General features: G+C 40.6%; 1 protein-coding gene across 4 annotated transcripts in view; it reads left to right on the top strand.

Annotated features, from left to right (window-relative positions):
* The window catches only part of SGCD (sarcoglycan delta), a 401,606-nt gene extending 389,236 nt beyond the window's left edge, over nucleotides 1-12,370 (top strand). For all 4 annotated transcript variants that reach the window (XM_035105743.2, XM_035105742.2, XM_035105746.2 and 1 more), the window contains one exon: nucleotides 1,033-12,370. In XM_035105743.2, the coding sequence (XP_034961634.1) occupies nucleotides 1,033-1,206 (174 nt within the window). In that variant the 3' untranslated portion in view covers nucleotides 1,207-12,370. The remainder of the gene's footprint in view (nucleotides 1-1,032) is intronic.
* The last annotated feature ends 3,632 nt before the right edge of the window (nucleotides 12,371-16,002 follow it).

Raw genomic sequence — 16,002 nt, 5'->3', positions numbered from 1 at the left:
CATTCTATTTCCAAATATGTGGGAGGTGGCTGTAAATATTCAGGGGTGACTGGAGGTATGGAAGCAGTCTACAAATACTCAGAGAGTCACTCAGCCAAAAAGCAAAAAGAAGTACCGAAAGTGGCTCAGTTCTCCAGTTCATGGAAGCTTAACTTCCAAACTAATTTCTGATTTTTTTAATGTTTCTGAAATTTAACATGAATATAATAAGTGTGCTCTACACCTTTCCTTTTAGTGTGCTGTCTTGGGCTTGGGCTTGCCGATCAGAAGGTTGGCGGTTCAAATCCCCATAATGGGGTGAGCTCCCATTGCTCTGTCCCAGCTCCTGCCAACCTAGCAGTTCGAAAGCACACCAGTGCAAGTCGATAAAATAGGTACCGCTGCGGCGGGAAGGTAAACGTCATTTCGGTGCGCTCTGGCACACGTTACGGTCCTCTGTGCACCAGTAGCGGTTTAGTCATGCTGTCCACATGACCCAGAAAACTGTCTGTGGATAAACGCCAGCTCCCTCGGCCTAAAAGCAAGATGAGTGCCGCAACCCCATAGTCGCCTTTGACTGGACTTAACCGTCCAGGGGTCCTTTACCTTTACCTAATTATCCAGCAAACACAACAAAATGCAAGAAGTGCACAAAACTTAAGCTAGCCCTGGGAAATAATTGCTAGTGTCTGGTAAATGTGAATCCTATATCCTATCCACTATTCCTGCATTCATTGGAATAGATAATGACATAGCACTTTACTCATTTGCCAGACAGTAGAAAGGGGAACAGTAAGCTCTGTCTGTATCTACACATGAATTGGTGAATGCAAGATTCATATGGAGCACAAAGAGTGAGTGGCAGACTGGTACTATATGTAATTTTTACATAGCATCCAGATATACAAGATTATACTATAGATCTAGCTGACTATTTGTGTAAAAAAAATAAGCAGACCATGTGAACTTAAGTCAATTTCCCACTGAACGTTTTAAATCGAAGGGCTGACAAATCCATTTCAATGCTAATTTATTTTCTCTCTTCCTCTTCAGATAACGTTGGAGGCTGCAAATATCAAACTACCTAGATTGCCTCTGGGATCTTTCTCCTCTACCGGATCCAGGCAAAAAATCTACGAGCTTTGTGTGTGTCCCAACGGGAGGTTATTCCTGTCTCAAGCAGGAAGTAGTTCCACCTGCCAGATAAAGACAAGTGTCTGCCTTTGAGAGAGACCGTTTGTGGCAGGCGTAGCTGGCAGCACAAAGGCCTTTTTTGGCTTCCCAGATAGCAGCTGCCAACTATTTTTACTAGAACACAGAAAGCCTATCAAAGACTTTTGTGTGTGCGTGTGCGTGTGTGTGCGTGTGAATATATAAATATATAGATATATATAGATATAAATAAATATATATATATATCCTTTGTGTAAAATTAAGTTTCAGTACAAGAAATTCCAGGGTGACCCTCTTTGTGTAGCATTTATTGCTCCCACATCAAAATTTGAAAATGTGCAAATTGGATCCAGATCATTCCAGGAGTATTCAAATCGTGTCATAGCAAGCCTCTATCAGTCAAGAAAATGCTTTCAAGCCTTTTAAAATTTAGTTGTACCTTACACATGACATTTTACCTGCATGGAAATAGGGGGGGGGGAGTCATTTAACAAGACTGCACCCATGTTTGATCTGCTACATGTACAGATACTTGGCTCTGCAATTATGGCATTCCATAGTGTTTATGAAAACTAGACTGGTATGTGATCTTCACACATGATGATGTACACAAGGTTCCTATGTCTTTTCTAATCCGTGTACACTTGTGTAGGTACAATGTCATGTGTGAACTAACCCTAAGATAAAGACAAACCCTCGCCCAAAAAAAGCCAGCTCAGCTTATACCAATCCTTCTCAACCTAGGCCTGAAAGTAGAACCATCAAAGGCAAGGAAACAAACAAAAAAATTTCATAAGAATTATCGATCGGTTTAATACCCAGGAGGAACTGTGAGGAGGTGAGTTGCATTGTACCTCACTTCATAACCCATAATAGGCTCAGAAATGTTCAGACAGTAGGATGTCACAATTGTTTAACTGCTGCCTTCCCCTCCTTAGGGGATGTTACCCCCTTCCACTTTGAGAACCACGGTTATGGTATGTAGAAATGAGATTCTCTTGTTATTTACAGTCACTTCAAAGCAAAGAGTAAACGGCCCGGTTAAAGAGAGCATGATGAGACAAGCATCTCTGATTATTATCCTGCCATGAAAATCCATCAGATATGATGACAAAATTACCTACTGCTTAGGGTGCTCCAAGACACCTGTGGTTAAATTACACACTGTTCATTTTTAATTAGAAGCAAATACTGCAAGAGTGGTGTTCTGCAGCACTCTCCATAATCCTAGGCCTGATAGCAGCCACCTCGATGACATAAAAAGGCTCCTTCACATTTTATCTGGGTGAAGGGATTCAATGCATTTAAAGGGCCTCCGTGTGATGAAGTGCCCTTGACGTTGTGCCCATCTTCCTGGCTCTGCTCTGCTCCCAACCTCCATGTGATAGCATGAATGGAAAGCTGGCAGTGCTTGCGGAGAGTCCTCCACACAACCAGTAGCCCTGTGTTACTGGGACTTCCAATCACATGGAGCACTAAGAGGATTCCTCAGTGCCTATAGGTGGGAGGCAGAGCAGCAACAACAAAGATAACACAGATGGCACATCAAGGAGAGTCGTATCAGTGGAGGAGTAAGAGTTGCAGGCCATTTTATGATAAGCTGTAAAGTCCATTCAATATATTGTTTATGAGAGCTAAAGGCCAGATGGACAAGCATGTGGTTGTAATCCTGAAAAGGAGCACTAGGGTCTATTCTCACACATTTGGCTGAGATGTGTCCTGGCATTTCTGCCTCTGTAGTCCATGCACAGAGAGCGCATGACCCATCTCATAGGTGCGTCTTCAGGAAAAAGCAATTGCTCTTCCATTTCAGAAAGCGTAGGAAAAAATGGTCCCATGGAAGGAAGGAAATAATTCAGCAAAGGAAAACCTTGTATTAATCATGTTCAGCTTTCAATTATTCCAAACATGCTGCTCTCAGGACCATTACTGTCTACAGTGCAGATGACCAGGGAACTAGAATAGATTGTGCAAGTAGCATGGGATGGGATGTCCATTTAACCCACAGCAAAACATTAAAAAAATAGTACAGAAAGTGCAGAGAAACTCTTAATGTCAGCACAAAGCAATATGTTTCTGATTGGCCACCTTACATACAAAAATATAGGAAGAATACAACTGACAGGTGTCTGGTTCGCCCTTTGCTGTCAACATTTCAGTTTCTGAAAATGAAAGCATTCCTTAGTTTCTGGAAATGCTTTTTTATTATTACAGTACTGAATGGGAATATATCTGATGGAACTTGGCAAAGTAAAGGGTCCATGTCTTTGGGGCCCTTTGGCTGGAAAGGTGAATAAATGTGAATTTTTAAAACCAAGTTAACTTAATTAATGGTATAAAATGTTGTGGGGTGAGCCATAAAAAGTCAATGTCTCTCCCCCCCCCCCTTTTTGACAGTTGCACTATCAGAGATGCTTATTTTGAAGAAGTTTTTTAGTGGTTTGCATTGGTTATGACACAGTCAGTTCATTGAAAAGCAGTACAGTGAGTTCCCTTCAAAGCTGAACCCAAGGCACACTTCCCTACAGGAACTAGGGAAAGGGTGGTAATGTTGGTCTGTTGTAGCAACAGCAACAAAGAGTCCTGTGGCACTTGAAGACTAACAAGTTTTTTGTGGCACAAAAAACTTGTGCTACAATATGTTTTACCACAGGACATTGTTTTCTCTAGAGGAATCCTCTATGAATGGAAATATTAACAGCATCACAAATTTATCAAGAGAAGGGCACACATTTTATGAAAAAAACGGTTTCATAAATAACTCCCACATGCATTTCTGTAATTTATGAAACAAGAACATACAAATATATTGGAACCCATTCAAAACCCTAAGTTTAACTAAAAATTGGTAGACAACTACACTTATAGCAACCGTGTTATATCTTCATTTAAGTCATTTCCTTGAATTTCTTTGTGGGCTAGAGAGCACTAAGAACTTGATAGCAAGACTGATGAAGTCAGTTTGGAAGACACACCCATTGATTTCAATGATGCTTGGATTAAGCCATTACTAAATATTGTACTTAGGTGCTTCAAGTTAGCGGTAAATGAGGCTTGAAGACACCAGTGAAGTGCACTTTTGGTGAAAGGTAAAATTATAATATATTTACACTCTTAGGTATGTTTACACAGAAGTAAGTCCCCAGGTATTCAATGAGGCTTATTTCATAGTAAGTTTGTTTAGGATTGCAGCCTTTAGTGACACTGTTGGGACTTCAAACCTAACTGAATGGCTCCTGTCATTAATATTATTATTTTTACCTGGTACTTAAACCCAAGGGGGTCACCCGGGATAACCATTGTATTGGGACGCAGGACTATACACCATCTCTGTTCAAAGAGGGAGACTTGTGCCTATGCCTTAAGTCAATGCACTCAGCAAGGAGAAGCACATCATACTTATTATTGAAACTAGTTTTATTTGGCGTGTTGGACTGAAGAGAATGATGGGGTTGCAATCTTTGAGAGATGAATGAGAGCTTTTAAAGCAACATGAAGTAGACTCACTAGAAATTCATAGACTATGGGGCACCTGGAAAAAATCCACATCTCTGACATGTTTTAACCTGGGTATTGAAATCCAAAGCTTATCCTGGAGGTCTGACTGAATCTTCAGAGGTTTGGGGTGGGTATTGTGGTAAAAAAAAAATCCTTGTTTTTCTTATTGAACAGTGATCACATGCAAGGCCATTTCATTAAGGAATACTTGTCAGGTTGATAAATGAACTCAGCACTGCAAAGAAAATATACATATTGCCATGTAACAGAGTTGTTTGATCTTTTGTCCCCCCATTAATTTTACTGATAATGAAACAAGACAATGAAATTAGGTTCCTTTGAAATGAACCATTGGTGTCTTTAGGTTTTTGTGTATTTGTTTCTGAAGGGCTTATCTTTCTGATAGCTCATTTTTTATGTTAATTTGGGTCCTGATCTTGCAACTTTAAAGTTACAAATTTAGTTACTGCCTGCACTTAGGTAGTTGAGCTTTGTCATATGCAGAGAGGAGGTGGGATGTTGGAAATGATGCTACCAATAAGAATCAAATATCTTTTAGATAGAGATGGGGAACCTGTAGCCCTACAGATGTTATTGGAGTTCCCAAAACCCCAGACATGGCCAGGGATGATGGGTGTTGTAGCCCAGAAACATCTGGAGGCTTGCAGCTTCCCCATCCATGCTTGCTTAATTACTGGTCCTAATTTATCTTATACAGGCTGAGTCCTTTAAAAGAGGCCCCGTGGATACAGAGTACACATGTTCCATGGGGCCTCTTTTAAAAGACTCACCCTGTACTACCATGGGAGACCTTTACAGCTTGCCACCAGTTCAACAAATAGCCACCCTGCTTACTACAAAAGGCAAGTGTTAGCAACTATTAGAACTCTCCTTTGCCAGTTGCTAGAACCCTTTTCTTTTAAAAACAAACTGGGTAGAACAGGACATGGTTTGACACCTAAGCACCTCCCATTTCCTCTCACTCCCCCAACTCTTTAGAACCGACAAAAGTCAAGCATGAAAGTTAAAGGATGCTTAAATCCTCAGATTAGGGCTTATGCAATAAATAAACCTATGCTGGCTTTGGAATTTTACTCTGTAGGCAGACATTTCTGAACAGCAATAGTTTGGTGTGACAAGAAGCCATGCCTATAAATATTGAGTGCCATACATGTGATCTAATGATGAAACAGATCCTTGTATCATGCAGGTGTTGCCCGTGTTGTGGACAATTTAGTCAAATCAGTCATGTTTTCATGGGAAACATTATTTAAAGAACATCTATGACATGTACAAAAATGAACCCAGGCATTGTGTTGGAAAGATAGATCACAAGCAAAAATAAAACTAAAAATCACTGTGCCCTATTTATTGCCTTTACCAAAGGAATAACAAAAAAAAATCACAACTATTTATTTCAAATCTCAGTTGTTAAAAGAATTTGTAAAACATACAGGTCTCTGGTGTAAGTGTATTGTAGTTTTTTAAAAAGATAAAAGTATCATCAGTCTGTATACACAAGTATATCAGATTTTGGTAAATCACAAATATCTTCCAATGTAAAGTTTGGAAGTTTATCTGTGCTGGTGGAAGCATACTGGTAACATGGTTGTGATTTTTTAAAAAAATGTTCTGTATATGTACACGACTGAGACCTGTATGTTTTAAGTTATGTTTAAACTATTGTTTTTGTTATCAATTGTTTGTTATTCTGTTACAATATTGGCTTCTCTTTGTGTTCTATCCTTTCCACTTCCGGTGTTAAAAGAGTAGGCAGTCTTGTGAGAAATGCTGCTTTAAAAGGAATGCTGACATATTGTCACTTGGGGAGACAACACAGGGACTGGTCACCAGAACAGCTGTCTGCATTTTCTATTTGAAAAACTTGTGCATTTAATTTCCATTTGATGAACAGAGGTTAGTGGGCCCTGCGGTATTCTTAGTTTATTTTTTATTTTCTTCAGCTTCATGTTCATGGCATAGGTTATCCAGACACTGTCCTCACTCATATCCCAATAATGTAATTTCTCAGTTTTGCTCCACACTGGGATTTCTCCCAGATGGCAGTTTATCTTTATCTCTGGTTGCCAAGGAGAAGCAAAGGTGGGTGCTGAACCTGCTTGCACTGAAATCAATGTAAGATATACCATCAGCTTATATGCCTGTAGTAGATATCCCAGGGATTTTCTCCATCAGGATTTAAGATCTGGTTCTTAGCCTGATTGTCACAAGTAAATGGAAATGTTGTCATTGACCTCAAGTTGTTGCAATATTACACCTCTTGCATTATAGCTGCCTCTTTCTGAAATACTTAATAGACTTTGCTGTTATATTCAGTACATCTTAAGCTGCCATAAATGCTATGGATAAAGATAAATGCTCTTCATTCCTGTGCCAACTAACCTTTTATGGCTTTCAGAGCATGGTTTTATACCTAGAAGGTCTTGTGGAAGGCTAGTATCAGTTGCCTTTACAGCAGCAACATTGAAAACAGATTGCATTACTTTCTGGCTTGGTTTGATTCAGCAACAAATGGGTTGGATCCAGACTTAGTCACATTTCGAGTATACATATTGCAGTCAATGTGACTTAAGCTAGCAGTAAATAACTTAAGATCTATTGATTTGAATGGGTCATCTCTATGCATGTCTAAATCTATATCCACCCCAGGATAACTACTAGGTCAACAAGTGAATCTCCATGCAGTGCAGTCTGTGTGTATTGGTCGATGTTCAGTATGAAACTGAACCATGGGCTCAGTAGGTACATTCTTTACAGTGCCAGCCTCTCATCAGAATATATGAAACAGTGAATTGCCAAAATTAGTGATTATTCAAACTTCCCTTTCCAACTCACAGGCTGACCTGAGTGTCAACTGAGCCATTTTTAAAAAAAGGTAAACAGAAAATAATGCACACCCACCCACACCAATTTAAGTTACAAGCACTGGCACGGAAGGAGGGCCAGGATGAGTGAGCCCTGTGATGCTCAAGATTACCTCAATTCATCCTGACTGCTACAGACTTTATTACATCACTGCAGCAGTTTTGTTTCAAAGAGGGTCAAACAGAGAAACTGACAGCTTACAGTGGGCCAAGTTATATGCATGGACATAAATGGGCTCCAGGCTTCTCTAGAAATGGATGTATGGCTGTGAGAGGAACTGTCACATGACAGATTATATGTATTTAATAATGCAGCATGGGACTGTCCAAAACTGACATTATTCCAGACATTAGCACTTTATGGATTCAGTGAAGAAATAAATTAAGCTTGTTAACTATGTCAGAGGTCAAAGGTGTTACCCAGCAGGTTCCGAGATCTCAGAAAGTATCTCCGAGGTCTCGCAAGGCCTCAGAGATGCTTTCCGATGCCTTGCAAGACCTCTGAAGTTGCATGGGGGCCCTGTGGTGTAGGTGCTGAGCACCTAACAAAACTTTTGTGGCTGCTCAGGCACCCAGAGCCCCTTATACCCGTAGTTGGTGCCCCTATGAAGTATTTATATGTAACCAGCTTAGAGCTCGGTGGGGTTACACTGAAGTCCTCCTCAGTGTTTCGTATACTTGGGTCCCCAGCTGTTGTTAGACCACAACTCCCATCATCCCTTGCTAGCAGTACCTGTGGTGGGAATGATGGGAGTTGTAGTCCAACAACAGCTGGGGACCCAAGTTGGATAAACACTGTATAAGGTGAATGGATTGTGGACTGTTGACCTTGGCCATGTGTCACAGTAAGGTCTAACTTATGGTTTATCATGCAGTAGCAAATCATTCATACTTCACTCTGCTCTTCCCTACCAGCTTGCAGTAAGGAGGAAGGGAAAAAAAGATAATTGATCCCAGGCCTAGAGTTATGTCTGAAATGGCATCGTGGTTTGCTTCCCTCTGAACAAACTACAATTTGGGGGTTACTGGTAAAGGCTTTGATAGAGATTTATGCCAGGGCTTGTGACTTGTTTCTCTCCATTGTGTGAGAGAGGAGCAAAACAGTCTCATTCGGCATATTCACAGTGAACTGGCCCTCAACTCATAGGGTGAGACCCACTAGTGAGTTGAAGCTTAATTCTAGGTGGGTGACAACCACAACTACCAACATGGTACAAGATTAAGAAAATGGTCCCCAAATGCATGTTTGGGTTAAAAATGGATCCGGAGTCTAAAAAGGTTTAAGATATCTGATCTATGGTTCCCCTGACGAGCAAACTTGGCCACTATATGTTAAAGTATCAACATATATTTGGGGGTGTACTTTATTTGCATTTGAGTACCCATGGGCAATTGCAATACTGCTATTTGAACTGGATTCCCTGTATTATTGATATAAGATGGGGGAATGGCTGTCTAAAAATGTTTCACCCTTGCATTTGAATAACCCATTTAATATTTTCCTCTTGGTTTGGCTGGGAAAGATTTTACCTTTTGTGGCTTTTGGAAACTCTTGAGGCTTTCTGAATCTAAAGAGTAGCAAACTTGCCCAAAAATCTCTCCTTCTTTTTGGTGGAAGAGGTGACTATGTAACACAGCAGGCCTGTATATATCTATGTCAAGGGGAAGGGAGGTAGGCTGAAATTTCCCATGCTAAATCTGTCAAAACTACGGGAATGTAAAATCTCTTGGAAATTTAATTTGACTGGTGCAGATGGTATTCCGCTAGGAAAACCCAGCAGCACTGCCATGTGCTGGAAATGTTTCATGTTCTCGTATCAGAGCACCTTGTCATCTTTTGCTTCAAATCTTTTCTTGCTAGTACCATTGTTTTAGCAGTAGCAGCATGTTGCCTTTTCAAAGGAGAGATGAGACATCTCTTAATTTCTCTTTAAGAAATTGTTGATCATTTCGTGATCAATTTTAGTTTTCAAAGAAAAGGTCCACTAAAGAACAATTTAAAATAATTTCTTTGCCTTGCTGTTCATTCCGCTTTGTTTTTCTGCCAGAGTGTGTAGGCGGCAGGAGGAAAATAGAAAAATGTTACATTTGCATAGTGCCCTGCTACCAAACACTTGAAATAAACATGCACCAACTTAGAAAATGGGCTTGTTAAAAAATGTAAAGAGGCTTTGGGGCCTTTCAGAAAGTTCCCATAGGATGAACTATTTCTGCATTTCCTCTAACAATAAGTTTGCTGCATAATATGTGGCAGGCGCATCTTTTGTGTTGTTACAGGAATTTATTCTACATTCATGTGTGGGTTTTCTTTTTTCCCCATTCTAAAACCTTAATCACAGATAAGAGATAAAATAGTCCAAGGGTTTCTGCTGCCTGAATGTATTACCGCTTTCTAAAGCAATGTTATTTCTATGGGCTTCAACAAGATTTTTTCATAGCACAGCAGCATCTGTAACACCTCTGAGCAGCTTTGGTTTTTGAAAAACCACAACAATGTATCTCACAAAAAAATGGGTGGGATTCTATTTTTCATACAAGATTGGATAACAAGAGTCCATAGTAAAGACATTTCATTATATCATTATATCATTATCTCTCTCTCTCTCTCTCTCTCTCTCTCTCTCATATATGAGAGAAAGAAACTCTTAGGGGTTTTTATATGCTAACAAGGAATTAGCATTTTTGTTAAAGGAGTGCCTTTTTCTTGGCCATTTTCTGAGTTTGCAGCCACCAGGTCTAGCTCATTATAGTTGGTCTTACAGATGCAAGAAATCATTGATGCTTTAGCGGTATATTAATGATGCTCCAATTATAAGCATATGCAGCCTAAATAATATTAATAGCCAAGGCAATTGCTGTTCAGTTTCCTCAATATTGCCATCTTACACCCATCAAGCAAGCATCAGTATCAATGTAGAAGCAAGTTATTAAGCTGAACTGCTAATTGGTATTTGTTTATGGGGTGTTTAATATTTCTTCCCTCCCCCCCCCCTTCTACTGTATCTAAATAAAATTCCATTGTGATTTTGTATGGATACATCTGTTTACAACCAGAGGCATACCTAGGCTCCCTTGTGCAATGAACTGTATCGGCAGCGACCACCCCTGCAAGGAGCTCTATCAGTGCCCCCCATCCCTTCCCTTGGCAAAATTATCAACACCCTCCACCCAGAGAAATGGAGGAGTGGGCTAGCTCCTAATCACTGGAAGCCAAAGTGGAGAGGATCAAATCTTGCACCCTTGGCAGGGACCAACCTGGCCAATCTCTAGGTACCGTATGTCCTTGTTTACAACCAAGTCCTCAACTCAGCTGAACTGAGATCTCAGGATTTCAAACAATAGTCTGTTCAGCTTAACTGCATTGCAAGTAACAATTTTCACACATGAAAATGCAAGTAACAATCACACATGCAAGTAACAATTTTCACACACCATGAGGTATTGTGTGTGTGGGGGGGGGGGGTGTTTGTTTTTCCATATCTATAACATCAGTATAAATCCTATATTGGATAGAATTAACTGTTTGTTTTAAAAATGGCTCTCTGCTTACTGTTCTGTGTTGACAGCATTTACATAAGTACACAAATGCCAGGCGAGAGGTTCAAAGGCATTTTTAGGATCACATTTGAAAATGCCCTCAAGTTCTTGGCTTAAATCAAGGAACTAATCAGGAATCTGTGGCCCTCCAGACATTGACAAAAGCAACTCCACCATCACTGATCTCTAGGGCTGGTGGGAGTTGAAGGGCTGTAGTCCCCATCTTTTGCTTATGTTGAAATATAAAAATCTGCAAATAGAGTCTTGCTGAATCAAATCAAAGGGCCATTTAGTCCAGCATTCTGTTTCCAACAGCAGCCAATTAGGAAACTTATAAACAGAGCATGAAGGACCTCATGTGCTGTACGTTCCCAGCATTAGTGCCCAGAGGTTTACTGCCTTTGAAGAGAAGGATGTTGCTTGGAATAGAGCTTTTGGAGTTAAGAGCAGCAACCTGGATGCAATGTCCCTGGAGTGGAATGGCTCACAGCAGGGGCGAGGAGCCTGTGGCCCTCCAGATGTTGTTGAAGCTTAACTCCCATCAGCATCAGCCACTATTGCTAGTGGTAAGGGATGGTGGGAATTGTAATTCAGCAACATCTAGAGAACCACAGGTTCCCCATAACTGTCCAAAACATATGCATTCCACAGGATTCAGTGGGGTTTCCAGGTAAGTTTGCTTGGGACTGCAGTATTGGAGTCACTTCCCCAAACATAGCTATAGCTTGCCTTGTCTGGATACTGGTGCTCGACATATCATATAACTACTTCTGTTGATCCACTAAAATGTTGTGCATACAGAGCACTGAGAGCAGAATACAATCTCTGCTGGTATAAGCAATGACATTTTGGCTGTCAGAATCCTATCTGTCTGTGAACGTAACATAAAAACAGCCCATATGCCATCACAGTTTTCCATCTGTGATAGTAAAATGTATTGTCTTACCTATGGTAAACACAAACTCTTTCATGAAACCACAACAAAAGGTTCAAGTTCTAAATCACATTTTTCATGAAGTTCACATTTCGTTTGGCTTTTTATTTTTATTTATGTGTGTGTGTGTGTGTGTGTGTGTGTGTGTGTGATTGTGTGAGAAAAGAATTAAAGCTTTTTTTATCAAGTAACATCAATCCTTGCACACTCTATGCAAAATTTTGTAAGCATTGCAATAATGCTATGAATTACACAAGGAAGTATTTTAACTTTATTACACTTTCTGTATAAAAAGATTTGTATTTAAAATTATTTCAACTGCAATCTTGTAAAATATATTAATAAAATAATGATTGTTAAGAAATGATGTGTGGCTCCATTTTCTTCCATCATTTTCAGAGCAAAAATAGGAAGCCAAATGAGCACTGAATATTTAGGATGCGGACTAAAGTGGGGGGGGGGGAGTACTACAAAGATGGTTCAGCCACCTGATCCTATGCTCTGTCAGGCTTCAGTGGCAGAGGAGATGTTCATCCTGTTTCCTACTGTTTCTTAAAACATGCACACCCCACCTACCGAATACAAAGGCAAGATTTAGTTGGGCTTAGGAGCATGACCATCATTTTCTCCCTGGGTTTGGGGGCATGAGGAGGGCTGGATTAGCTTTAGCTTCTATACTGCCCCTCTTCCAAAGATCACAGGATGGTTCACAATATAAAAACACAAAAATACAAACCATAATAACAAACCATAGCAATCACCACCACCTCTCTCACAGCTTAAAAGCCACAGACTGTTTAATTAAACAACAACATAAAAACTTTGCTCTCAAGTCAGTAAATACCAAGCATGACAACACAAGATTTGGGTGTTTAGGTAAAGGGACCCCTGACCATTAGGTCCAGTCGTGAACGACTCTGGGGTTGTGGCGCTCATCTTGCTTTACTGGCTGAGGGAGCCGGCGTACAGCTTCCGGGTCATGTTGTTGTTTAGTTGTTTAGTCGTGTCTGACTCTTCATGACCCCATGGACCATAGCACGCCAGGCACTCCTGTCTTCCACTGCCTCCTGCAGTTTGGTCAAACACATGTTCATAGCTTCGAGAACACTGTCCAACCATCTCGTCCTCTGTCGTCCCCTTCTCCTTGTGCCCTCAATCTTTCTCAACAACATCAGGGTCTTTTCCAGGGAGTCTTCTCTTCTCATGAGGTGGCCAAAGTATTGGAGCCTCAGCTTCACGATCTGTCCTTCCAGTTGAGCACTCAGGGCTGATTTCCTTCAGAATGGATAGGTTTGATCTTCTTGCAGTCCATGGGACTCTCAAGAGTTTCCTCCAGCACCATAATTCAATAGCATCAATTCTTTGGCAATCAGCCTTCTTTATGGTCCAGCTCTCACTTCCATACACCACTACCGGGGAAACCATAGCTTTAACTATTCGGACCTTTGTCGACCTTTTCTCTGCTTTTTAATTTAATTTTGTGACTGCTGTCACCATCCGCAGTGATCATGGAACCCAAGAAAGTAAAATCTCTCACTGCCTCCATTTCTTCCCCTTCTATTTGCCAGGAGGTGATGGGACCAGTGGCCATGATCTTGGTTTTTTTTTATGTTGAGCTTCAGACCATATTTTGCGCTCTCCTCTTTCACCCTCATTAAAAGGTTCTTTAATTCCTCCTCACTTTCTGCCATAAAGGTTGTGTCATCTGCATATCTGAGGTTGCTGATATTTCTTCTGGCAATTTTAATTCCGGCTTGGGATTCATCCAGCCCAGCCTTTCACATGATGAATTCTGCATATAAGTTAAATAAGCAGGGAGACAATATACAGCCTTGTACTCCTTTCCCAATTTTGAACCAATCAGTTATTCCATATCCAGTTCTAACTGTAGCTTCTTGTCCCACATAGAGATTTCTCAGGAGACAGATGAGGTGATCAGGCACTCCCATTTCTTTAAGAACTGGCCATAGTTTGCTGTGGTCGACACAGTCAAAGGCTTTTGCATAGTCAATGAAGCAGAAGTAGATGTTTTTCTGGAACTCTCCAGCTTTCTCCATAATCCAGCGCATGTTTGCAATTTGGTCTCTGGTTCCTCTGCCCCTTCGAAATCCAGCTTGCACTTCTGGGAGTTCTCGGTCCACATACTGCTGAAGCCTGCCTTGTAGAATTTTAAGCATAACCTTGCTAGCATGTGAAATGAGTGCAATTGTGCGGCAGTTGGAGCATTCTTTGGCACTGCCCTTTTTGGGGATTGGAATGTAGACTGATCTTCTCCAATCCACTGCTGAGTTTTCCAAACTTGCTGGCATATTGAGTGTAGCACCTCAACAGCATCATCTTTTAAAATTTTGTCATGACCCCTTCGCCATGACAAGGCAGTGATTCATGAAGGAGTCTGGGTCATGTGGCCAGCATGACTAAGCCGCTTTTGGCGAACCAGAGCAGCACACGGAAACACAATTTACCTTCCCGCCAGAGTGGTACCTATTTATCTACTTGCACTTGACTTGCCTTCGAACTGCTAGGTGGGCAGGAGCAGGAACCGAGCAACGGGAGCTCATCCCGTCACGGGGATTCAAACCACCAACCTTCTGATCAGCAGGCCCTAGGCTCTGTGGTTTAACCCACAGCGCCACCCGTATATTTGGGTGTATATAGCTGCATAAACTTTTATTTGTGAATTCCTATATGAATAGTAAACAAGTAAGGCGTTTCTTATTACTTCCATTAATAATGAGATCAGCTTCACACTACATTTTATGCATTCACTGAAACTTCTTTTCAGTGTACAGTTGGCAAAGGTCACAATAAGCCTTAGTTGCTCTTTGATTAGGTTTATGATTCTTGGCTTCTACTCACAAAATAATTCTGTGTGAAGAAAAGACATGGCCTTGGGTGCATTTGTCATGATAAACTAGGGATGCTGCTGCACACAACCCCGTTGCTTCCAATTCACTCCTCTGGGTGCAAGCAAGAGAAGTCACAATTAAGCTTAGCTTCCTGTAAGGTCCAAGGGTGGGATTGTGGTTTGTTGCTCCCTAACCAGCCAGGATTTGTAAGCCAGCAGCAAACTATGGTTTAAGGCTGTCTAGTGACATTGGCTCATAAGAAAGTAAATAGATCATGAACTTGGACTCAGACATCACAGATGTAAAATAATCTGCAAACCACCTTAATTCAAAAATTCCAAATGTGTCCCATTGCATCATCACATAATCAAATGTCCTTTAAGTACTTTAAGTTGGCTTGAAACTGCAGCTTTGGGTGACAGATTGCACAGGCTTAGTTCTCTATAAAATTATGAGTTTGTTTCTTGGTTGGTTTTATTAGATTTATAAAATAATTTATATACTGCCCTTCATCAAAAGATCTCAGGGTGGTTCAAAAGATAAAATAGACATTAAAGTAAAGCACAAATAAATAGTTAAAAAAGAAGCAAAACAGCAACTCACACAAACCCATTTAAAAGACTGCAAAATATTTATCGGCCAAAGGCCTGGCAGAAGAGGAGGTTGTCATGAGCCCCAAAGGTTTCCAGATATAGAGGATGGGAAGGTGGATTTAAAACAATTATGTGAGAACAATGATTAGCATTTCTATTTAATCTACCTTCGTAGTTTAAAGGGTACTGAAAAACAAATCTGAGTTTGCAAGGTGGGAGTCTGGCTATATTGAAGTATATGACAGTTTCTTTACAGTTAATTTTTATTTCCCCTAAAAATCAGCAGTCCTATATTACTGAGGCCATCTGATGCTGGGTTACAGACATAAGCATTCTTCCTTTAAAAATTGCAGGATTGATGCTACTGATAATATTTTGTCAGTATTTGCATGTTTGTCTACACCTACAGTCAGAAACATCCATCACCACCCAGTAAGGCCTTTGTTTTCATCCCCACAAGAAAACAGACTTGTGCAGTCAGAAAACACCAAATGCCTTGCAAGGCTGGGATGTGTTGGTGCCATCTGCTCTTCTTCCTTAGGCAAGCTTGACAA

Source organism: Zootoca vivipara, chromosome 2 (assembly GCF_963506605.1).
Source record: "Zootoca vivipara chromosome 2, rZooViv1.1, whole genome shotgun sequence".
Taxonomy (NCBI): Eukaryota; Metazoa; Chordata; class Lepidosauria; order Squamata; family Lacertidae; genus Zootoca; species Zootoca vivipara.
The sequence above is the reverse complement of the archived record's forward strand: the minus strand, read 5'-3'. Positions and strand labels throughout refer to the sequence as shown.